Source organism: Limanda limanda, chromosome 7, assembly GCF_963576545.1.
Source record: "Limanda limanda chromosome 7, fLimLim1.1, whole genome shotgun sequence".
Lineage (NCBI taxonomy): Eukaryota > Metazoa > Chordata > Actinopteri > Pleuronectiformes > Pleuronectidae > Limanda > Limanda limanda.
The window spans coordinates 5640537-5658159 of NC_083642.1; the positions used below are offsets into that span (position 1 = coordinate 5640537).

Here is a 17623-nt window from a genome sequence, read left to right on the forward strand (position 1 = left end):
TTACAGGTGGACCATCTGTGCCTGGACTTAGCGTTCCCCCACTACACTGGCTCCTCTTTCTCTTGAAGATGAAATCCTTTTATATGCAGCACAAACTGAGGCCTCATTTTAATTGGTCACAGTTATTAGGGGGAATCACAGATAGGACCATAATGAAAACCCTCACGTTACACACAGTATGTTTTGGCAGAACAACACAAATAACCAGTTTCACACTGACAAATACAAAGCCATTTCTGAGTTTGCCATTTTTGCTTCAAATGCCAGCATGTCTTCCAAGTCAGCTGCACTTGTTTATTCGGATTTAAACTGGGATGAGAACACGGACTGGGTCTGCTGGGAGGACTAATGAAGGCTGAAAATTCTGTTCCAGAAGCAGGTTCTCTGCAGCTGCTGCCGTCTTACGTCATCCATGATACTAAACTCTGCTCCCATCTCTGTTATGGAAGCTTGTGTGTTTACTTTCTGGATCCAGCAGGGATTTAATGAAGCATGTCCGCGAGATTGAACGAAATCTGTGTCAAAGTCCCATGCTAACAAGCAGGAGAGCTTCGAGAACACAGGTGGAATTCCCTGGAGATAAAAATATCAGGAGAAGTGTAGCTGCAGGTGTTATTACAGCCGCCTCCAGAGGCCCTGAGAGGTGCCACATGCAGAACAGGGGGTGAACAAGGTCTAGTGAGGGACATATCTCCAGCATCAGCTTAAACAAGACTAGGGAAACGTATAACCTGCAATATGAGACAAGCAAGAATCCGTTTCTCCAAGCTTCTAACTATTTGGAATATGGTCAAAGCCACAATGAGTTAAATGGTTGCTGTGTAGTTCAACGATTCTCTTGAATGAGGCTCTTTCCAATGTGAAACTCTACACATGCATTTTCCAGGTCTATCCTCAGAGGTCCTGTACAGAAGGCCGTCTGCTGCCGAGGCCGGCCGGGCCCTCATCTCCCCATTTGAGGTTAAGCCTGGACAAGAACCAATAAACAGTGAAGAAAGCCATGTTTCAGAAAACGCTCTGAGTGGTGGCAGGCGCAGCCAACCGCTGCACAGCTCGCTGGCACACCCACATCTGCACTGCACATGGAAAGCAGCTCGGATGTAAAGCAAGAAAACTCCAGCTCCTCAGACCCTGCGAGAATGGGATTCAGTTAGAAGACAGGACACACTCTTTTTGTCCTAGCGGAGAGAATTCCACTGACCCAACATGGACAAGAATGTTTCCAAGCAAATCCGCCCACTCTCTGGTTAGCGGCGATGTGACCTTAGGCTTCGGTCTAACAAGGGACTTTCCTGAAGGTTGTAATCTACGCTCGGAGAAGGAAGTCGTTTATTTCCCCCCCAATCCGAGGATCAAGGCATATCTTCACCACCCTCCAAAAAAGCCAGCGAGCTTTTCTCCTTTAACGATAAACCAAAGCACAGAAAGGTGAACATTCCTTAGGCCAATTATGGGGCTCGGTATGTGAGAGGGGATCAGGTACCCACTTTGTCGGCGGGAAATGCCTTAATTCTGATTGGCTCCCATCTTCTCCATTTGCTCTGATCCAGCTCCCTCTGTCACCCCTTGACAAAGGATCAAGGGGCAGGACACTTGCAAAGAAGCGGATTATCTCCTGGAGGTCGGTTGAAGGAGAAGGATCTTGGGAATTCAAGTGATGTGAAGGTTGGATTTCACTCGGTGTAAAGCGCTTTAGTTTTGGCTCGTCAGAGAAGCCCGGCCCTATAAAGAGGATTAGTTCACCTGTATTACTCGAGGTAGCCGCTGCTCAAAAACACTAGGTTCAAGTTACATTTTCTGTATTTAACAATTTCTATATCTTCATAAGCTCATAAATTCCCCTTCTGGATTTCATTCTTCCCTGGTGGAACAGAAGCAGTCGTTCCTTTGGCTCAATCACTTAAGTTTTTAACACATTTTGGCAGCTGTTGTTTTAACAGTTGAGCACTCGCACAAGAACTTAATTGTGCCGTTTCTAAAGTTGGAGACTTTAGAAACAAGGATGGAAATCCAAGTCGGCCCAAACCCAAGTCGGGTCTCCGAGCAGACTTTGGGTAAGCAAACAGAGAGAGTGCAGGATGAAGATATGGTTATGAATGAGGGTCGGGGGGGGAAGGCTGTTGGATGGGAGATAAACAGAAGTCCCGTCATTACTTTTGTCCAAGGTCAACAAGGGGCTTTACAAGAGCCTCTTGAGACGTCTCCCCCTTTTCCCGCATCATTTATAGTGTTAAAGGGCCTGATGTCTGGAACAGTATCTTATTCAGCCATGTGGAAATGTCTTTTTATTATAATTTACACCTTTAGGACTGTATATCCATTAAATGCAATAGCTCTCCTGCTTTTAATGATTTAGGTCATATGTTCTACCTGTTTAATCATAGATCAAATATTTCAGGAGTCATTGAAGCTTGACTTTATCAGCAGGATTACTTCTACTGTACATTGACCCACGTAGACTGTGACTCTTCCTGTCTAGACTGTTCGCCTGCAGGGATCATTCACCGCTCTATCACATGGATTGTGTAGCAGGTTGTGATGTTGCTCATGTTGTAATGATTCACAGGTTGACTGAAGGAGGTGAATTATCCCCTCTGAAACAAACAGACTCATAAAGTGAGTCACCAACTATCAAACCCTTAAAGCACATCTGGTTTAACTTTGGATCGTGCGCACCACAAGGCATTAAGTCAGATCTGACGATTAATAACAGGTAGAAAACAGCGTAAAATCTGGAAAGTAAACACGACAGAAGAGCATTTGAGTTGAGAGCCATAACCCACATTCACTTAGGAGAAGGAATTCCCCCAGACAGGACCACGCCTGCTGGATCTGACGCTGTGAGAGCCAGATAAAATCCCTGAGCTAAATTAAACACTTCCTTTACTTCACTAACCCTTCCTCCACGAGATAGTCCCGCAAATAAACTGCCTGCATGTGCAGAGGAGGACAAAAACCTGAAAGCAAACACAGCATCAACCGCAGTGTAAACAGACCAAAAAACAAACCGGGTCACAATGAATTACTGTGATTTCACTGTTCATCTGCATTATGTGACTTCACTCCTCAGTTATATGAGTGTGGAACAAGGGTATAAACATCTGTTTTATGTTATTATTTTATTTAAAACATCTTTATCCACAAAACAGCAATTATTTGAGGGAAGTGAAATAACATGGGCCGTAAAATTAACTGCGAACTTGGTGTAAGATGACACATGATACCAAGGCCATTAGTACACATTTTTCACATAGTTTATATCATGAATTCTGTTGTGCTTATATCTAACATGAAGGCCTTGAGTCTGCAAGTGCAGCAGAGACACTGTGTCCACATATTCTGCGGCTTAATAAACTCTTATCTATTAATTAAAAAAGATAATAACACCCATGTGTGCCACTCATGTCATTTCTGGGTGAAATAGAATTACCCCCTAATATTCTTGTGTGTTTGTGCCTGAACTAATGAGTAATAATCCCAGCATTGTGTTGCTAATTGGAACCACAAACCCTTATTGAGGCCGTTCATTGGAGACATGCACCCTGGACGCAGGAGCTTTTTTAACGATCCCTCCCTGTGCTTTGTAAAAAAGATCCCATTAGTGTTCGCCAGGAGCAGGATATAAAAGTCAGCAGCTGACCTGCAAAAAGGTGAGACAATTGACCAGAAGCCCTTATACCAGGTAATTTATAATATGTCACAATATTAAAGGATATATTGTGTTGTTGAATTGTTAATTATACCTGTGAAAGGCATCGGAATTCATTGTGCTGTAAGAGATTATCGTGGAACATCCCAAAGTTTAAACACCGTCGTTATTTAAGGCCCCAAAAGTTTTGTCTGCATTCCTGGTGGAACGCTTGTTCTATACATGCGGGGGGGCAATTAAATGGTCTACAATTGTAACCAAGACCATGTGGACTCAAGGAATGTTTGTCATTTCTTTCAATCTAGAGTGAGCAGCTTTGAACACATGCTGCATACATTTCAATACGATTCACTTTTAATGAACCTCCAGTCAAACGAGAACTGAGGAGGATGCGTTTGGCTTCGAACCAGCGAACAAACCCGAGGGGCCAACATCTCACCACCATAAACAAAGTCTGGGAGGATCTTCCTCCCGACAGTTGACAGACGAATTTTCACCTGTCCTCATAATTCAGCGACAGGCCTTAATTTGAAGGTGTGCTCACACCTACAAAAGACATCTGTTTGCCAGGAGTTTATGCAATAATTTGAGAAAGCAGGCGGGTTAACCTGCCCATTCATTGGGAGCAGATGTGAGGCATCCATTTCCTACTATAATAAGAGTTAATTATAGGGAAGAGGCCCCCAGTGTGTCCGTGTGAAAATACACCGAGCTCGGATGGTTAATCAGCTAAGTTAACCCGTCGGGTGGAAGAGGGAAGGCAGAGGAACTAACTGCAGTCTGCGCTGGAGGTGATTTATCGCTGTGGTAATGGACAAGCCAGCACAAGCCAGTTCACGACCCCTGAAAGAATTAGGAAGAGAAAAGAGGATAATTCAAGACTCCGCTTTCACCAGTGAGGTGACATCACTCCTTCTGACCTCGCTGACAGCCCTGTACAGTAATAAACATGGTACATAAATAAACATGCTATGATTAAATCATATTTGTGACCCTGGAGGTATACGCTGATTATCAAACCTCTTTCCTCAGCTCAGCTCAGAGTATTCCTGCCTAAGGGGCCGAGAATATAATAACCATGTTTGAAGAAGAATGTATACCGCTATTGCTTAGGTTTGATTGTTAGAGTGTTTTGTCGGGACAGAACAGAACAAGCTTGTGTTTTCTGTTCCACCACCCAGTGGAAAAATCTGTTCCCACCACATTTTATAGAGCCACTTTATGTGCCAACTTCAATTCACATGTTTTACATTGAGCCCAAGAACAGCGGATCCAGTGGAGACCTTGAATGAGGCCGTGCAAAGAAATGTGAATTAGATTTTCTCTTTTAGTGTAGTGTCTGTTCTGACCCTGTTTGTTTGGGACTGTGGTGACGCTGGTTTTCAGCCACTCGACCGGCTGTCGGACTCAATACACAGAATCCTGAAGCTGCACCACGGAAATGTTGAAGTATCGTACCAGAAGCTTCAAATTATCGTATATTGAAGAAATGAACGTACAGTGTAGGGATTGGATGCTAAATACAGAAGTTTTTAAGGCTGTGTCGAGTAACCGAAGCAATTAAGTATACAGACATTTTCAATGCATAATGCTCTTATTTTCAAACACGAGAGGAAAGATTTGTGTTGTCATGTTCATAATCACAAGCATGATTGGCTGAAAAGACTTCACGTGAGAAGAGATGTGTAAACACAGACGTGATCAATATTTTACCATCCAGATTACAACTGATAAAACTAGAATAATCAAATTATCGTACATTATGCCTTATTGATCGTAAAGAGGGCAAAATTATTGTACAAATACGATAAGTATCGTACATCTGGCCACACTGTTTACGATGTTGAAGCTAGTCCCACATAATGAGTGGGTAAATGAAACCAGAGAGACAAGCTCCACCTCTAAGCTGCAGGAATAATGCTGACTGGCCCACAGAGACGCAGCAGCCAGGGATGATCAGACCCTAATCTCGCTCTGTCTGGCCGGTCCCCGTTTTGAAAAACAAATTGTGCTTCTATTATCTCCCTCAAATCTTGTTTTCTATGACTCCTGCCGGGGGAAAGCCCTGATGAAACAACAGACTGGAGAGAAGCGGCCCGTGTGCCCACAGGCAAAGACTGATGTCTGTGCCAGAGAATCTTACTGAAGTCTGCAGTCTGGTGTTTGTGCCAGACTCTGGCCCCGGTGCGCCCCTCATCTCCAGCCCTCGTACCCAATGACGGGGTCATAATAGAGCCTCAGCAGGTGGAGCCTGGTGGGGAAGACAGGGCCTCTTCATCCTGGCACAGCCGAACGAGTCTTCTCTATGTGTCCACATAAATCACACAGGCTCTCAGTTCAGAGGAAGAACCGTTTAATTACTCCTCTTAAAGCAATAATTGCCTGACTTGGCTGGAGGTGCCGTCTGAAGGGAGACCAAGAAGCCAGGGCAGCTAGGATAATGAGACCAATACATCTATATCACGTTGTTGTGAATAAGGAGATCAAAAAGAGATCCGACTACTGGTTGTCAAATTGAATCAAATCACAGCAGCTGCACTTTCATCGGAAAACATCTGCGGCCATTAGCAGCTGCCGCTCTCATAACTAGGTCCTGAGTGATGTGGTGTTTTAAAAGCTCTGTTGGTGGTCACCAGCTTCTTACTGGAAACTGTGTACTTCAACTGGGAGATCAAACTTTGCTATGGCAGAAGTGTGACGGGTACAGAGTGATGAATAAGGCCAGTTTCAAAACAGGATTTCTCCCAATAGATGAGGGAATTGAAGTCCGATCAAACTAAACTGCAGCAAACAGACGACTCCTCACTTCCTGGAAATCAACAGATGGTTTGGGTGGAGAGAAAATTACATACAACCACTTTAGTCTAAAACCGCAGCAGTTCCCTTTGCCTTACACCGAGTGTGTTACAAGAACCAACCTTCAGCTTCCACAGGGCTGCCAGGTACTGGGCCTTCTCGAACACATGATGGATGCTGAGCTACTTTAGTCAGCATGCTGGTTTAGAAGTCTGTGTATTTAGCCGGCAAAACTCTTCATGAATAGAAGATTAAATCTGAATTCAGTCTTCCTGCAGGTGATCTGGAACCGCTTTCAGAAAGGTGGAATGATCACAGGGCTCAATGGGGCCGCTTGCAGTGAGACGCTGCTGTGATTTTTTTTCTGGAGAAGCATTCAGCCTCAAACAAGGTCCACATTCCATTCTTATCAATGCCTCGACTTTCATTCCTACAAGCTGTCTCAAAGAGGTGCCTGTCTAGTGCTGCTGTTACACCTCCTACCCTGTTTAACAGAAAACATGCATGTGTTGGAGGCCCGGCTGTCACGAAACACCACATCAGCTGAGAGACACATCCAGATCTGGAGGGAACACGCAAAGGTCGAGTGGTGGTCTGGGAAACTTCTTCCTAGTGAAGGAACAGTCCAACTGTAGCACGCCTGTCAAGCTGTGGATTACTCTGCACACATGGACAGTGTGCATGGGGCTGTGGTAAAAGCCCAAAACACAAGGGCAAAATAAAAGACAGGGAATAAACAATGTCTGTCTGCACAAACATAATCTACAATCATTAGCCTGGTATTCTGGTAAACTAGCTTAATATCAACCGTATGAACTTAACCTACGTAGAATTACAAGGTCTGGGAGCATGGAATTAAATGAGTGCAGTTGTTAATTGAGCAGCCACTTTTCCGCTTGTCAAAAAACCCACAAAATCTCTAAACTGCTTTTCAGTTCAGTAGCTAAAGGAGGCGGAGCTTAGCAACAGGTCAGTGTAACATTAAGATCAAACACTGTGTTGTATCATTTGATTTATAATAAGCAGTTGGGTTTTTTTATTGTGTCACTATTTCGTTTTTTATGTTTTCCGTTTACTTTATACGGTCATGTCAGAGTCTCTTTGATTTGTCGTGAGCGCAATTTACTTTTCATCAAAATATACAGCGTGTGAATGAGCGTGAGTGTGTTGAAATAAAAATACTCTTTTTCCATTACAACACAGTTTGGCTCGTGGCGCGGAACATGCATCTTCAAACCTGGATGGAAAACATTTCACACCGAGCACTTCCACTCGGTTGAAACGTACTGTGATGGAAAATTCAAGAATCACATTCAAGCCGGGAGGGAAACATAAAAACAACACTGGCTGATACTGTGGCATAAATAGGTCCGGGGGGGTCGTTAATCTTAGATTCCAGTGCTTGCCAACGTATAACAACTTGTGAAATCATCTGTGCTGCTGCTGTTACGACACTCGATCTCAATGGGCAAGAAATAAAAGCATGTATGTCTTTACTGCGTGCTAAGGTCATATATCGTATATGACCAAAGATTGTGGGGATTTTCCAAAATAAAAATATTTCAGTGACAAATTAGATTTGTTTTAAAATAGGGTACGGGGTTTGGGAAAACAAAAAAACGCAGTAGGATGTGTTTTTTAGTGAAATAAAGAGCAGGACATCTGAACTGTGCAGAGGAGACCCTGGTTAGACTCTGCCTCGGGGGGTAAGTGCCGTCCTCTGGTCCTGTCCACGACTCCAGGTCTCATTTCCCCAACAGGATGGTGACTCAGCAAGGGACCAACGTTTCACACCACCGCACAAAAACAATGGGCGGCTGTCGTCCTCTTAACCGCAAACCAATTTGCTTTCAGAGGACTTTAAAGATATCTCATCGTGGAGCAGATCACTCGTCCTGACCGCCTCCCCTGTTCCTGGGTCCGGAGGGGGGGGGGGGGGGGTCCGCTGGGTGGAAATGAGTTCTCTACAGCAACTGGGACTTAAATACTGGTTTGTCTACAATATGCCCGGATTCAGGGGTTTGATCAAAAGTAAAGTGAGCAGAGAGAGAGAGAGAGAGAGAGAGAGAGAGGAAGGAAGGACTGGGAAAGTGTGTTCGTGTGCGCACGAGTGTGTAGAAGTGTGTATAACAAGAGAAAGAGTTGTTATGTCTCGCGGGATGGCAGCTGACATGATAACACAGAGCAGACCGCTGCAGCCCCCCCCCCCCCAGTCTCTCCCCAGGGCCTCTGCAGCCTCAATATACAAGCGCTGAGCTCTTCCCTCAACCAGAAGTGATAGGACACATATTTTCACGCTGCCCTTCAGCGGCGGACATTTTTGCAGTTTACCTGTTGCTCTCCCCCACGTGCTGAGTCACGGGGTCAAAGGTTATCAGGAGATCTTTCTAACCCCCAACTGAGCGTGAGCTAAGCCCTGCCGGGGCCGGTGCTACAAGACCGTTAAGTCCTTCTGTAATACAACGACAAACTTTCATTTGTGCGTACACTATGTACTGAAATTAAGTAGGAATCCAGGAGAAGTTGATGTGAGAACCCAGCAGCTGGAGTGAGACTGGTGTTTAGTTTTCACTCTTTCCTGTTGTTAACCAATTTGAACATCAGCTCTCGCTCACCAGCCCCAAGACTCTTTAATTTGTGAATTCATTGGCCAATTAGGCTCCTGATGAGCACAGCTAACAACAAACAGGCGCCCGGATTAAATAAAGGTGAGGGGAAGCCATTGTTTTCCCCGTATTTGGTTTTCACCGAGCCGCTGCAGAGTTCCACTTGGCGACCTCCCTCTGTGAACAGCGAGGGTTTTAACAGCATGAGGCTGATCTCGCGGGTCACAGCGATGGAAGGCTTTCTGTTTCACAGGTAGAGACTTGTACAGTAACAGGAAGTGGAGGCAGGACGCTACTCGCCTGACTGAGAAATCATCAGCTCTGATAAAACACCAGGGTGGGATCTTTTGTAAACACATGACAGGATGTCAGGGTCAAACCTGGTTTTTTTAAAGAGACAATGGAGAAAAAAAAGACTGATGGCATTCCTTCAGCAGACCTAAGTACCCGGAGAAAAAAAAAAATCTATTCCGTTTACAATACACAAAAACGCCTTTGGTGAAAAAGGGCAGCAACCCCCATTAGAGGAGCTGTATAAGTTGGGAGGGAGAACACGAGACAAAGCAGCAGCTCCCTCGAGCAAAAAGCAGAATCCCGAGTGATTTCACATCAGCGCAGCGAGCAAAGACAAAGACAGGTTCAATAGGCCACAAACTATAGAGCACCTTCAAAGGGAAAGTGCAATACAGTTAACTTAGCATTTCAATGAATCTCTAATGAGGCTGGAAGAGTGAAAAGATTGAAGGAGACTGTTAAAGATGGAGCAGTGAGCCAGTCAGTACCAGTCCATTACAGTCTTTTGTTCTTTTTATCAAGCCGAGCAACTCAGATCTTCATTTCCCTGCATCACGTTAAAGAGCTTCTCGTTTGACAAAAATATAACGGAACTGCAAAGGGCGAGAGTTTGTTTCCCAACCTGAAAAAACAAAAAAACATCCCTGGTGGAAGACAGTGACACAGAAATGTGTGATTTAAAACTCTCTAACGGCCTCTGACCATTAGCTGTTCTTTACGACTCGAGGGGCAGACTCGCTTCGTGTCCTCAGGACATCCTGTGACCTCGCCGTGAACCCTGGGAAGGTTTATTGCATCTGTAGCTCCATAACTCAGGAGTGAGCAGAGATACACACCTCAAGAAGTGAAACTGAAGGGGACAAAGGACTTCTTCTTTAGGCCGTCTGTCTTTTTTTTTGCAATTTAGGAATACGGACAAATATATATCACACAGTGTAGACAGTGAAAATGGGTTTTAATGTATGATTGTTGAAAGTAATAGGTAAAAAGACGGGTGTGGTAATCTTGGCTTTAAATGCAAAACCTCCGACACAAGTTCATTCAAACTTAAGCTTTCTTCCACATGAAGCTTTGAGGGTTTAATTAGAAAACGGCTCTGAACCTGCCATAAGCTCCGGCCTGATCCGAGGATGAGACACTGATGAAGCTGTGGTTTAAAAAGACAAAACGCTGTGCTGCTGCAGATGAGCACTTCAGAGACAGGAAGCGTGTGAAGAGGTGCTAATGGAAAGAGTGGGACTCCAGTTACAATAGGCGGTGCTCGGAGAATGTGCGCTCATGTCAGCACATGCACGGCGTTGCTGCTGTACCAGCTGAGGTGCAGCTGTGTTTGGAGTCGGCTCTTGTGTCCGACGCGGATGTGGCGTCGGGCATGAAAGCGGAACGCAACCCGAACTCAAGGAGACGAGTGTATGCAGGCGTTTCCCAGATGAGGGCGGCGTAAAATACCCAAATATATTTTATCCATCTTTGTAATCGGCATTCCCAGATTAACAGTTTATCCCACTGAGGCTCAGATGTTCTTTCAAGAAGATGACGGATTGGATTAGATTATAAAACATATTGGCAGCAAACAGTGACTGAAATCAGAAGTTAAGGCACCAAACTGCAGATTAATTAAAGGAGCATAAAAATATATATGATCGTATTTCAGCTCATTGTGCGTATTTAGGACATCACAGCTGAACATCTTCTAAAGCACAAGTTAGAAGAATTATCCACGTTCGGAAAAGTCTACACCAGATTAATTTGGTATCGATTTTTATTCTAGGTAAAACCCGGAGGACTTGGGTTACATGAAGGCAAATCAGTAATTAATACCTCTTCTACACCACAAGAATTTGGTGTACGTGGGTTTTAAACACAGGTTAAATCACCAAAAAAGGCTTTCGACTCCGACCCCATCACCAATAGAGGAGGTTGCCTCTTTTCTTTGTCATGTTCGACATCTGAGGTTCTCTCTTTCCTCACTGTTACCTGATCATCCAAACCCATGTGTACTGCAGAGTCATTAGTACCTGGAGTGAATGATGATAGCAACCAGTCCCACTGCAGACAAAAGCCAGATGTTAACGGATGTTAGTGGATTTTCTGACCAGTGGATGTTAGTATTGCAAAACTCTGCAATGGACCTTTAAGTCAGGCACAGGAAGATGTTCCTCTTCCAGATTGAAACCAGCAGTGAGCTGACTTTGATTTCTGGGGGACAAAAGTAAATGCTTTTGAAAGAAAATACAAATGCTGGTCTTGATCGTATGAACACATGAAAAAAAATTATAAAAAGATATAATGTTAAATGACAAAACAAAAACAAGGCCTCTCATATCGGACTGTTTACACAAAGTCAAAGTGAATAAACTACAGAAAGTGGGTTTAAGGAGGTTAATCTCATCTCTGACTGAATCTGGGGGAACAGCTGATGTGAGAAAACAGAGTCAGGTTCAGAGTCTTCACCTCTCTGACCTCGATCCCGGCCCAAGTCACACCTCACTGCAGAGTCAACAAATGCCGGCCTGCGCTCCACATGCCTGGGGACGGGGGGGCGAGCCGCTTCACTCCAGCATTGTCCCAGGAGCCAGGATGGCCTCTCCCCCGGGGCTATAACTCAACAATGCACTGTTTACCAGAGCCAGTCTTCAAGCAATTATGTGAATGGGTACGGAGGGAGCCGACCTTCCCCACTGTTCAAACTCTGGAGTGGAGTTGGTGTTTGCACTGCTGTGCTTTGCAACTCCATAGTTTCCTCATCGACTCTGAATGGAAATTAAAGAGCAGGTAGCCGCCACGTGTGAAACCACGAAGCAGCAGGGACCACCAGCGTGCTGAGTCCGTTACACAGTGGAAAGGAAATAAATAAAGCATCGGCTCAAAGTATAGCTGCATCATTTTTAGCCCAAGGATGATGGGACTGTATTACACACAGCGGAGATTGAAGTTTAAACGGACTATATAGTCACTGGAATCCAGGCCGCCCTTCCCCCAACCCCAGTCCAACCCCCCAATGAAGTCAAGGGACACTTGTGACAGTCTATACTGGGAGAGATCCCTCTCTCCGAGCCAGAAACTGTCAGCAGTCAAGCTCACGGTGGCTCTGATGTCACACGGCAGAAAAACAAAGTGGCCTCCACCATTTTATAAGAAAAGAAGTTCATGTTCACTTGTAGAAAAACAACTCTCGAGTGCCACAGAATCAGGAGATGCCTGAATATCAAACTCTAATTCCTCACACCGGTGCTGCGGGTGGCTCCCAGCAGGGCGGGGGGGCTCGTTTGTGATGGAGAGCTCTCTAACCCATCGAGAGTTTTTATTGACTTTGATTGTTGGAGTTGATGCGCATGACCCTGACATTCCAGCGGGGATCAAGGAGGACCCGTAGTAACACCAGAACGCGCGCTTAATTGAATCAAGGGACAGTGCGCCCGCTGTGGTTCAAAGTCATAATGCAAGAAACAGATGCTTGAGGTTCCACGTAATTCAATTACGTTGGTATTGTTGGCCTGGGGGTCGACCTGTGGTAGAGAAGTGTAGAGGCCGTCTCCTGTTACCGTCCAGTGTCAGCACACAACACATGATAATCACCTTGGTAGGAAGATGGAGACTTTACAGGGATGGATGAGGCAGGAGAAATGTAAGTTTATCTTCCCTTTGAAGATGCACGTAGTAAAAGCTCTTACTCAACACAAAGCGATAGAAACAGATGCCGCTGGATGTTAAATATACCTTGAAGTCATGAAACCCGGAACGCTATAACTTTTCAAATGTCACGCGTATCACTGCTCATATATATTCTGGATCCAGCAGGTGAGGGATTTATGAATGCGCCCGGCCTCCTCAGGTATGTCCCCATCATTCAAGATGGGCTCTTTGCTTCGGATCAGATCCACGCACAGCGGTCACAAATAGGCTACCTCAGGCGTGACAGCTCTGTTTATTGGAGGGCATAAAGGTGAGAGACCAGACGGGGTTTCTACAGGGGGTGGGGTGGGGTGGTGGATGGGTGGGGGTCTATTCTCAGCAGCCACATCATGGTCATCCTCTATATACGATTCATACCCCAGATATAGCAAAGTGAAGACAACTTCTTTGAGACTGAAACATCATGTGCATGAGGAAGAGTATATGGATAAAAAACAAATGACTGATAATAATTTTGAATCAATACAGTAATTTATTGAAATAAATCATTATATATATGAATAAGCTGCTTTTCTCTTGTGTATAAAAGATACAGGATATAAAATATAAAAACATTTATAGATTAATGATCTAGCAAATAACAATAAAAATAAATAAAGAAAGAATAATATAACTGTGAGTTGCAGCCTTCAGTAAACTACATAACTGAAAAAATTCCCAAAAATGCTTCCCATCTGCAGTGGAGCCTGAACAAGTGGATTCGACAGTTTAACCCCAACTTTTATTCTGAAGGATTCCAAGTTTCCCAGGACAAATTTATGTTTAGGGGATCAAACCGAAAAAACATAAATGTGGAGGCACACACACACACACACACACACACACACACACAACCACACACACACACACAGTAGTCAGGGCCAAAGTGGAGTCTGGATTTGAGAAGGTTTAGGAGCCGAGGACTCCAGAGATACTATGAATAGCTTGTTTCTGTGGACAAACTTAGCCTCGGCTTCAGTCAACAGGAGCTTCTAGTTTGTCACATTACTTTTTAAAGCATCTTTATAGATCATGCTGCTGTGACTGGGTGCACTGGAATCTGCCCCACAGCCCACCTGCAAGGCAGCAGCCCTGCACCAGCAGCACATCTCACTATCTACTGAACAGAAATAGCAGCATCAACACATATCCTCCTTTCTTTGCCTTTAATAGGACATAAAGACACTGGTTTGTGAGTGTGACTTCTCCTATATGTGTGTGTGTGTGTGTGTGTGTGTGTGTGTGTGTGTGTGGTATTATAGGTCAGTGCTGTTGCGTGAAGGAAATGTGAAATAGAGAAAAAGTAAAGTTTAATGGTGACTTACAGTAAGCAGCTGGCATGAGAGTATGAAGGAGAGGATAAGTCCACAGGTCCTGGTGGTCGAGGTGCCCATTTTCCACCAGCTCGGGCTGCGTGTTTAGGGGCAAAGGGAAGGAGAGGAACCCGGGGTCCTGCGCTCCTCCTGGCCGCTGAAGAGTCTCTGTGTTAACCCTGCACCGGTTCTTCTCAGACTTCTCTTCTCCACGCGTCCCACAGCCGCTGGGACCTCATCAACAGGTAAATAAACAGGATCCTCTCTTTTTTTTTGGTTTTTACGCACGGACGCAGCGCAGAAAGAAAGAAAAAAACACGGAGCTGCTCCAGGCTTCTCGCTCCTCCACCCCCGTGCACCAAGGAACTTATTTGGACTTGGTTGTGGGGCTAAATGCAAAGTCACTGGGAAGTCCTGTGCAGAGAGAGAGAAAGAGAGAGAGGGAGAGGGAGAGAGGGAGAGCTGCGAGGGGGGAGAACAAGTAAAAGGCGGAGTGGAATTCAGGGAGTGCAGAAAGCGAAGAGCCAGCTACTTGACCCGTGTTGGCTCCTCACATGTGCATCCACACTGTCCCACTGCAAATATATGGTCCACACATGCACGGTTAGTTCTGCTTGTGGTAATAAACACTGGGTTCTATTACTGCAGAGACACAAAGTGTTGATATATGTGATTTAAAGAGTAAAAGTACAGAAATATGCGGGAAAGTAACTTTTTCCTATACTTCTTTTTAGACATGATTTATGCATTATGTAGTTCACTTGTTTGCTGTGGCTTTTTCTTACTTGCATATGTATATAAATACTATACTTAAATATAAATGTTTTACGTTGATTCAATTCTCTAGAGTATGTTTTATTTATTGTAGATATCGTTTATGCAACTTTTAATTGTATATATCACGTAAGAAAATATCTGAACCCTGATTTTTTTATGAAGTGCAAAACTTTTTCTTACTTTATTTTGATTGGGTAATAAACCTGCGCCGTGTATTGAACTTCTTGTGCCCTGAGGTCACACATTTTTCTCAGCAGTTAAAGACTCCCTGAAACTAATTCCTCTCAGTCAGCATTTCACTGAATACATGAATGGTAATAGTACGTAGTGATATAAAGCCTGTGATCACGAAATGATTGAGATTGATCGTGTATTGGTAGAAAAATTGAACTAGTGTTGGAACACCTGATTTAAATACTTGTCTCAAGGTACCTGTAATATACTTGAGCATCCAACGCCCTCTACTGGCCAAACGCGACCGCTACACCAGAGACAAAAGTGACTTCTCCATGAACTGCATACAAAGGACCCAACTCAAACATAGGGTAAATAGCAGAGACATATTTAATTTCCCTGTGTCTCATCAGAATCACATATTGTATATAAACCCACAGCGAGCACTGGTCAGGACTGAAGGACTGCAGTCAGTGATCGTGTGGGGGCCCGTGGGTTTCGAGTCCGTACTGTAAATAACGTACTGTATCACTCAGTGGTTGGAGGGAGCAGCTGCTGCCAATTAAAAAAGCTGAACCCTGAATAGGAATGGAGAGGAGCTGCTCTCATTTACCCTCCAAAACAGGCCCAAAATGGAAGATGGGCTCATCAAGCTGCTCTGTGTGCTGTAAATGCCATACTTGTGAGATTTGCGGTCTTTATAATCCAATGACTGACGCAGACTCCATTTAATCACACTGCAAGAGATGTGAAAGATGCTAAACTTAGCAGGCTGGACCCAGACCAGCTTCTGAATTCACTGTGATGTCTTTATGATTATTGAGGAGAGAAGTTTACACCTCCAAGTGCATTTAATGAAACTTTTTGGGTTTAAGCAAGCAAGCACTGACAAAGGATCACAAAGAAAAAAGGAAACACCTTATTGCCAATGCTTCATATTATTATCTCACATTTAAAACACAAGCTCCAGAGCAGAAGTTAATTTTCTCTTTGGACTCTTCTGGAATAGAAGAGACGGATCTTTTCAGTCTCAAAGCGTCTCACCGACCACAGTGGTGTGATTGAGCGACTCCTCCCTGGACTCCCATCAGCAAGTACTGGAAAATTGTGTTCGACAAGATTCGTAAAAAGAATAAACTGTCTCAACCCATTATTATAGGTCGAGAAACCAATGTTCCAGTTAACAAATGTTGAGGATACTTCTGCACTCGTGCTTTACCAACATGGAGCAAATAAACTAAATGATAATTTAGAACGAGATACAAACAATCCAAAGTAATAACTCTGATTTTCCTTTCAGAGACACTAGCAGAGCTGGTAAAGTGACATTAATGCAGAGCTGAATAAAGTTTTAAAAGCAAACTCAGGCTTATTTGATGCATTTGTGTCACCACTGAGAGACGAGAGTTCACCAGGAGCTTTGTTGCTGTGCTTGCACTCTGTTCACTTTATCAGACGTGTCCCTGAGGTTCGGTGGCGGGGATGTCAGATGACTCACCCTTGCACCGGGCCTGCTCCGTGTATCAGTGTCACTGAAGGTGTGTGTTGCCAAATGGAGCTGGACGGTGCAGCTGCAGAAAACAGCTGAGATGCTTCCGCTCGCAGTCGGGACACAGAGGAATTTCTTCTCCCTCTAATATCTGACTCATGTCTTTCCTCCCCTGACAGGACCATAAAGGGAATTCACATATCTTGCACATCTGTGGAGATGAAATCCCAAGAAATTACAATGACGTCGGTTTTTAAATAGACTCCAAGGAGGTGGAACACTATTGTCCAGCTGATCGTTCCATCTGGGGTTGAAACTTTTCTTGAGGAAGTGAATGGAACCATTTGCTTGAAGCGTCCCTCTGCACAGTTTTATGAGACTGGAGACCAACACAGGAAATAAGCACTCAACAATCACATGTGACTATTTGTAGAACAGAGGATGTCGCACCAATTGTGAGACAAATTGTGATTTGTGAATATGGGCTAGAGAAATAAAATTTGATTGATTACAAAACAGCATATCCTCCACCTCCCTTAATTCATCATAATAGTGTTTTCTTTTTCCTGCCTGGTGTATGTCTCTGTGTTTCAAACTGCACGTCCCTGGTTTTTCAAGCCAAGATAAATATGATGAAAGGTCTCACCGGAGCCAACAAATTAAATCCTGTTGTACAAACTGTTTTCACTGAGCAGTCACACACACACAGGTCAGATAACCTGCACTTGAACGTGTGAAATTAATATCTGGTAAAACAATAAATCATGTGGAAAAACGTGTCAGCTCCATTCTGAGAGTCTGCACGATAAACACAGTCAGTCCTTCCAAAGTAAAGTTTAGACTTCCTGTT

At 44.3% G+C, this 17623-nt stretch overlaps 1 protein-coding gene across 1 annotated transcript in view; it reads right to left on the reverse strand.

Annotated features, from left to right (window-relative positions):
• The window catches only part of hspg2 (heparan sulfate proteoglycan 2), a 95815-nt gene extending 81132 nt beyond the window's left edge, over positions 1-14683 (reverse strand). The window contains exon 1 of the mRNA XM_061074319.1: positions 14346-14683. Coding sequence (XP_060930302.1) covers positions 14346-14414 — 69 coding nt within the window. The 5' untranslated portion in view covers positions 14415-14683. The remainder of the gene's footprint in view (positions 1-14345) is intronic.
• Positions 14684-17623: the final 2940 nt, after the last annotated feature.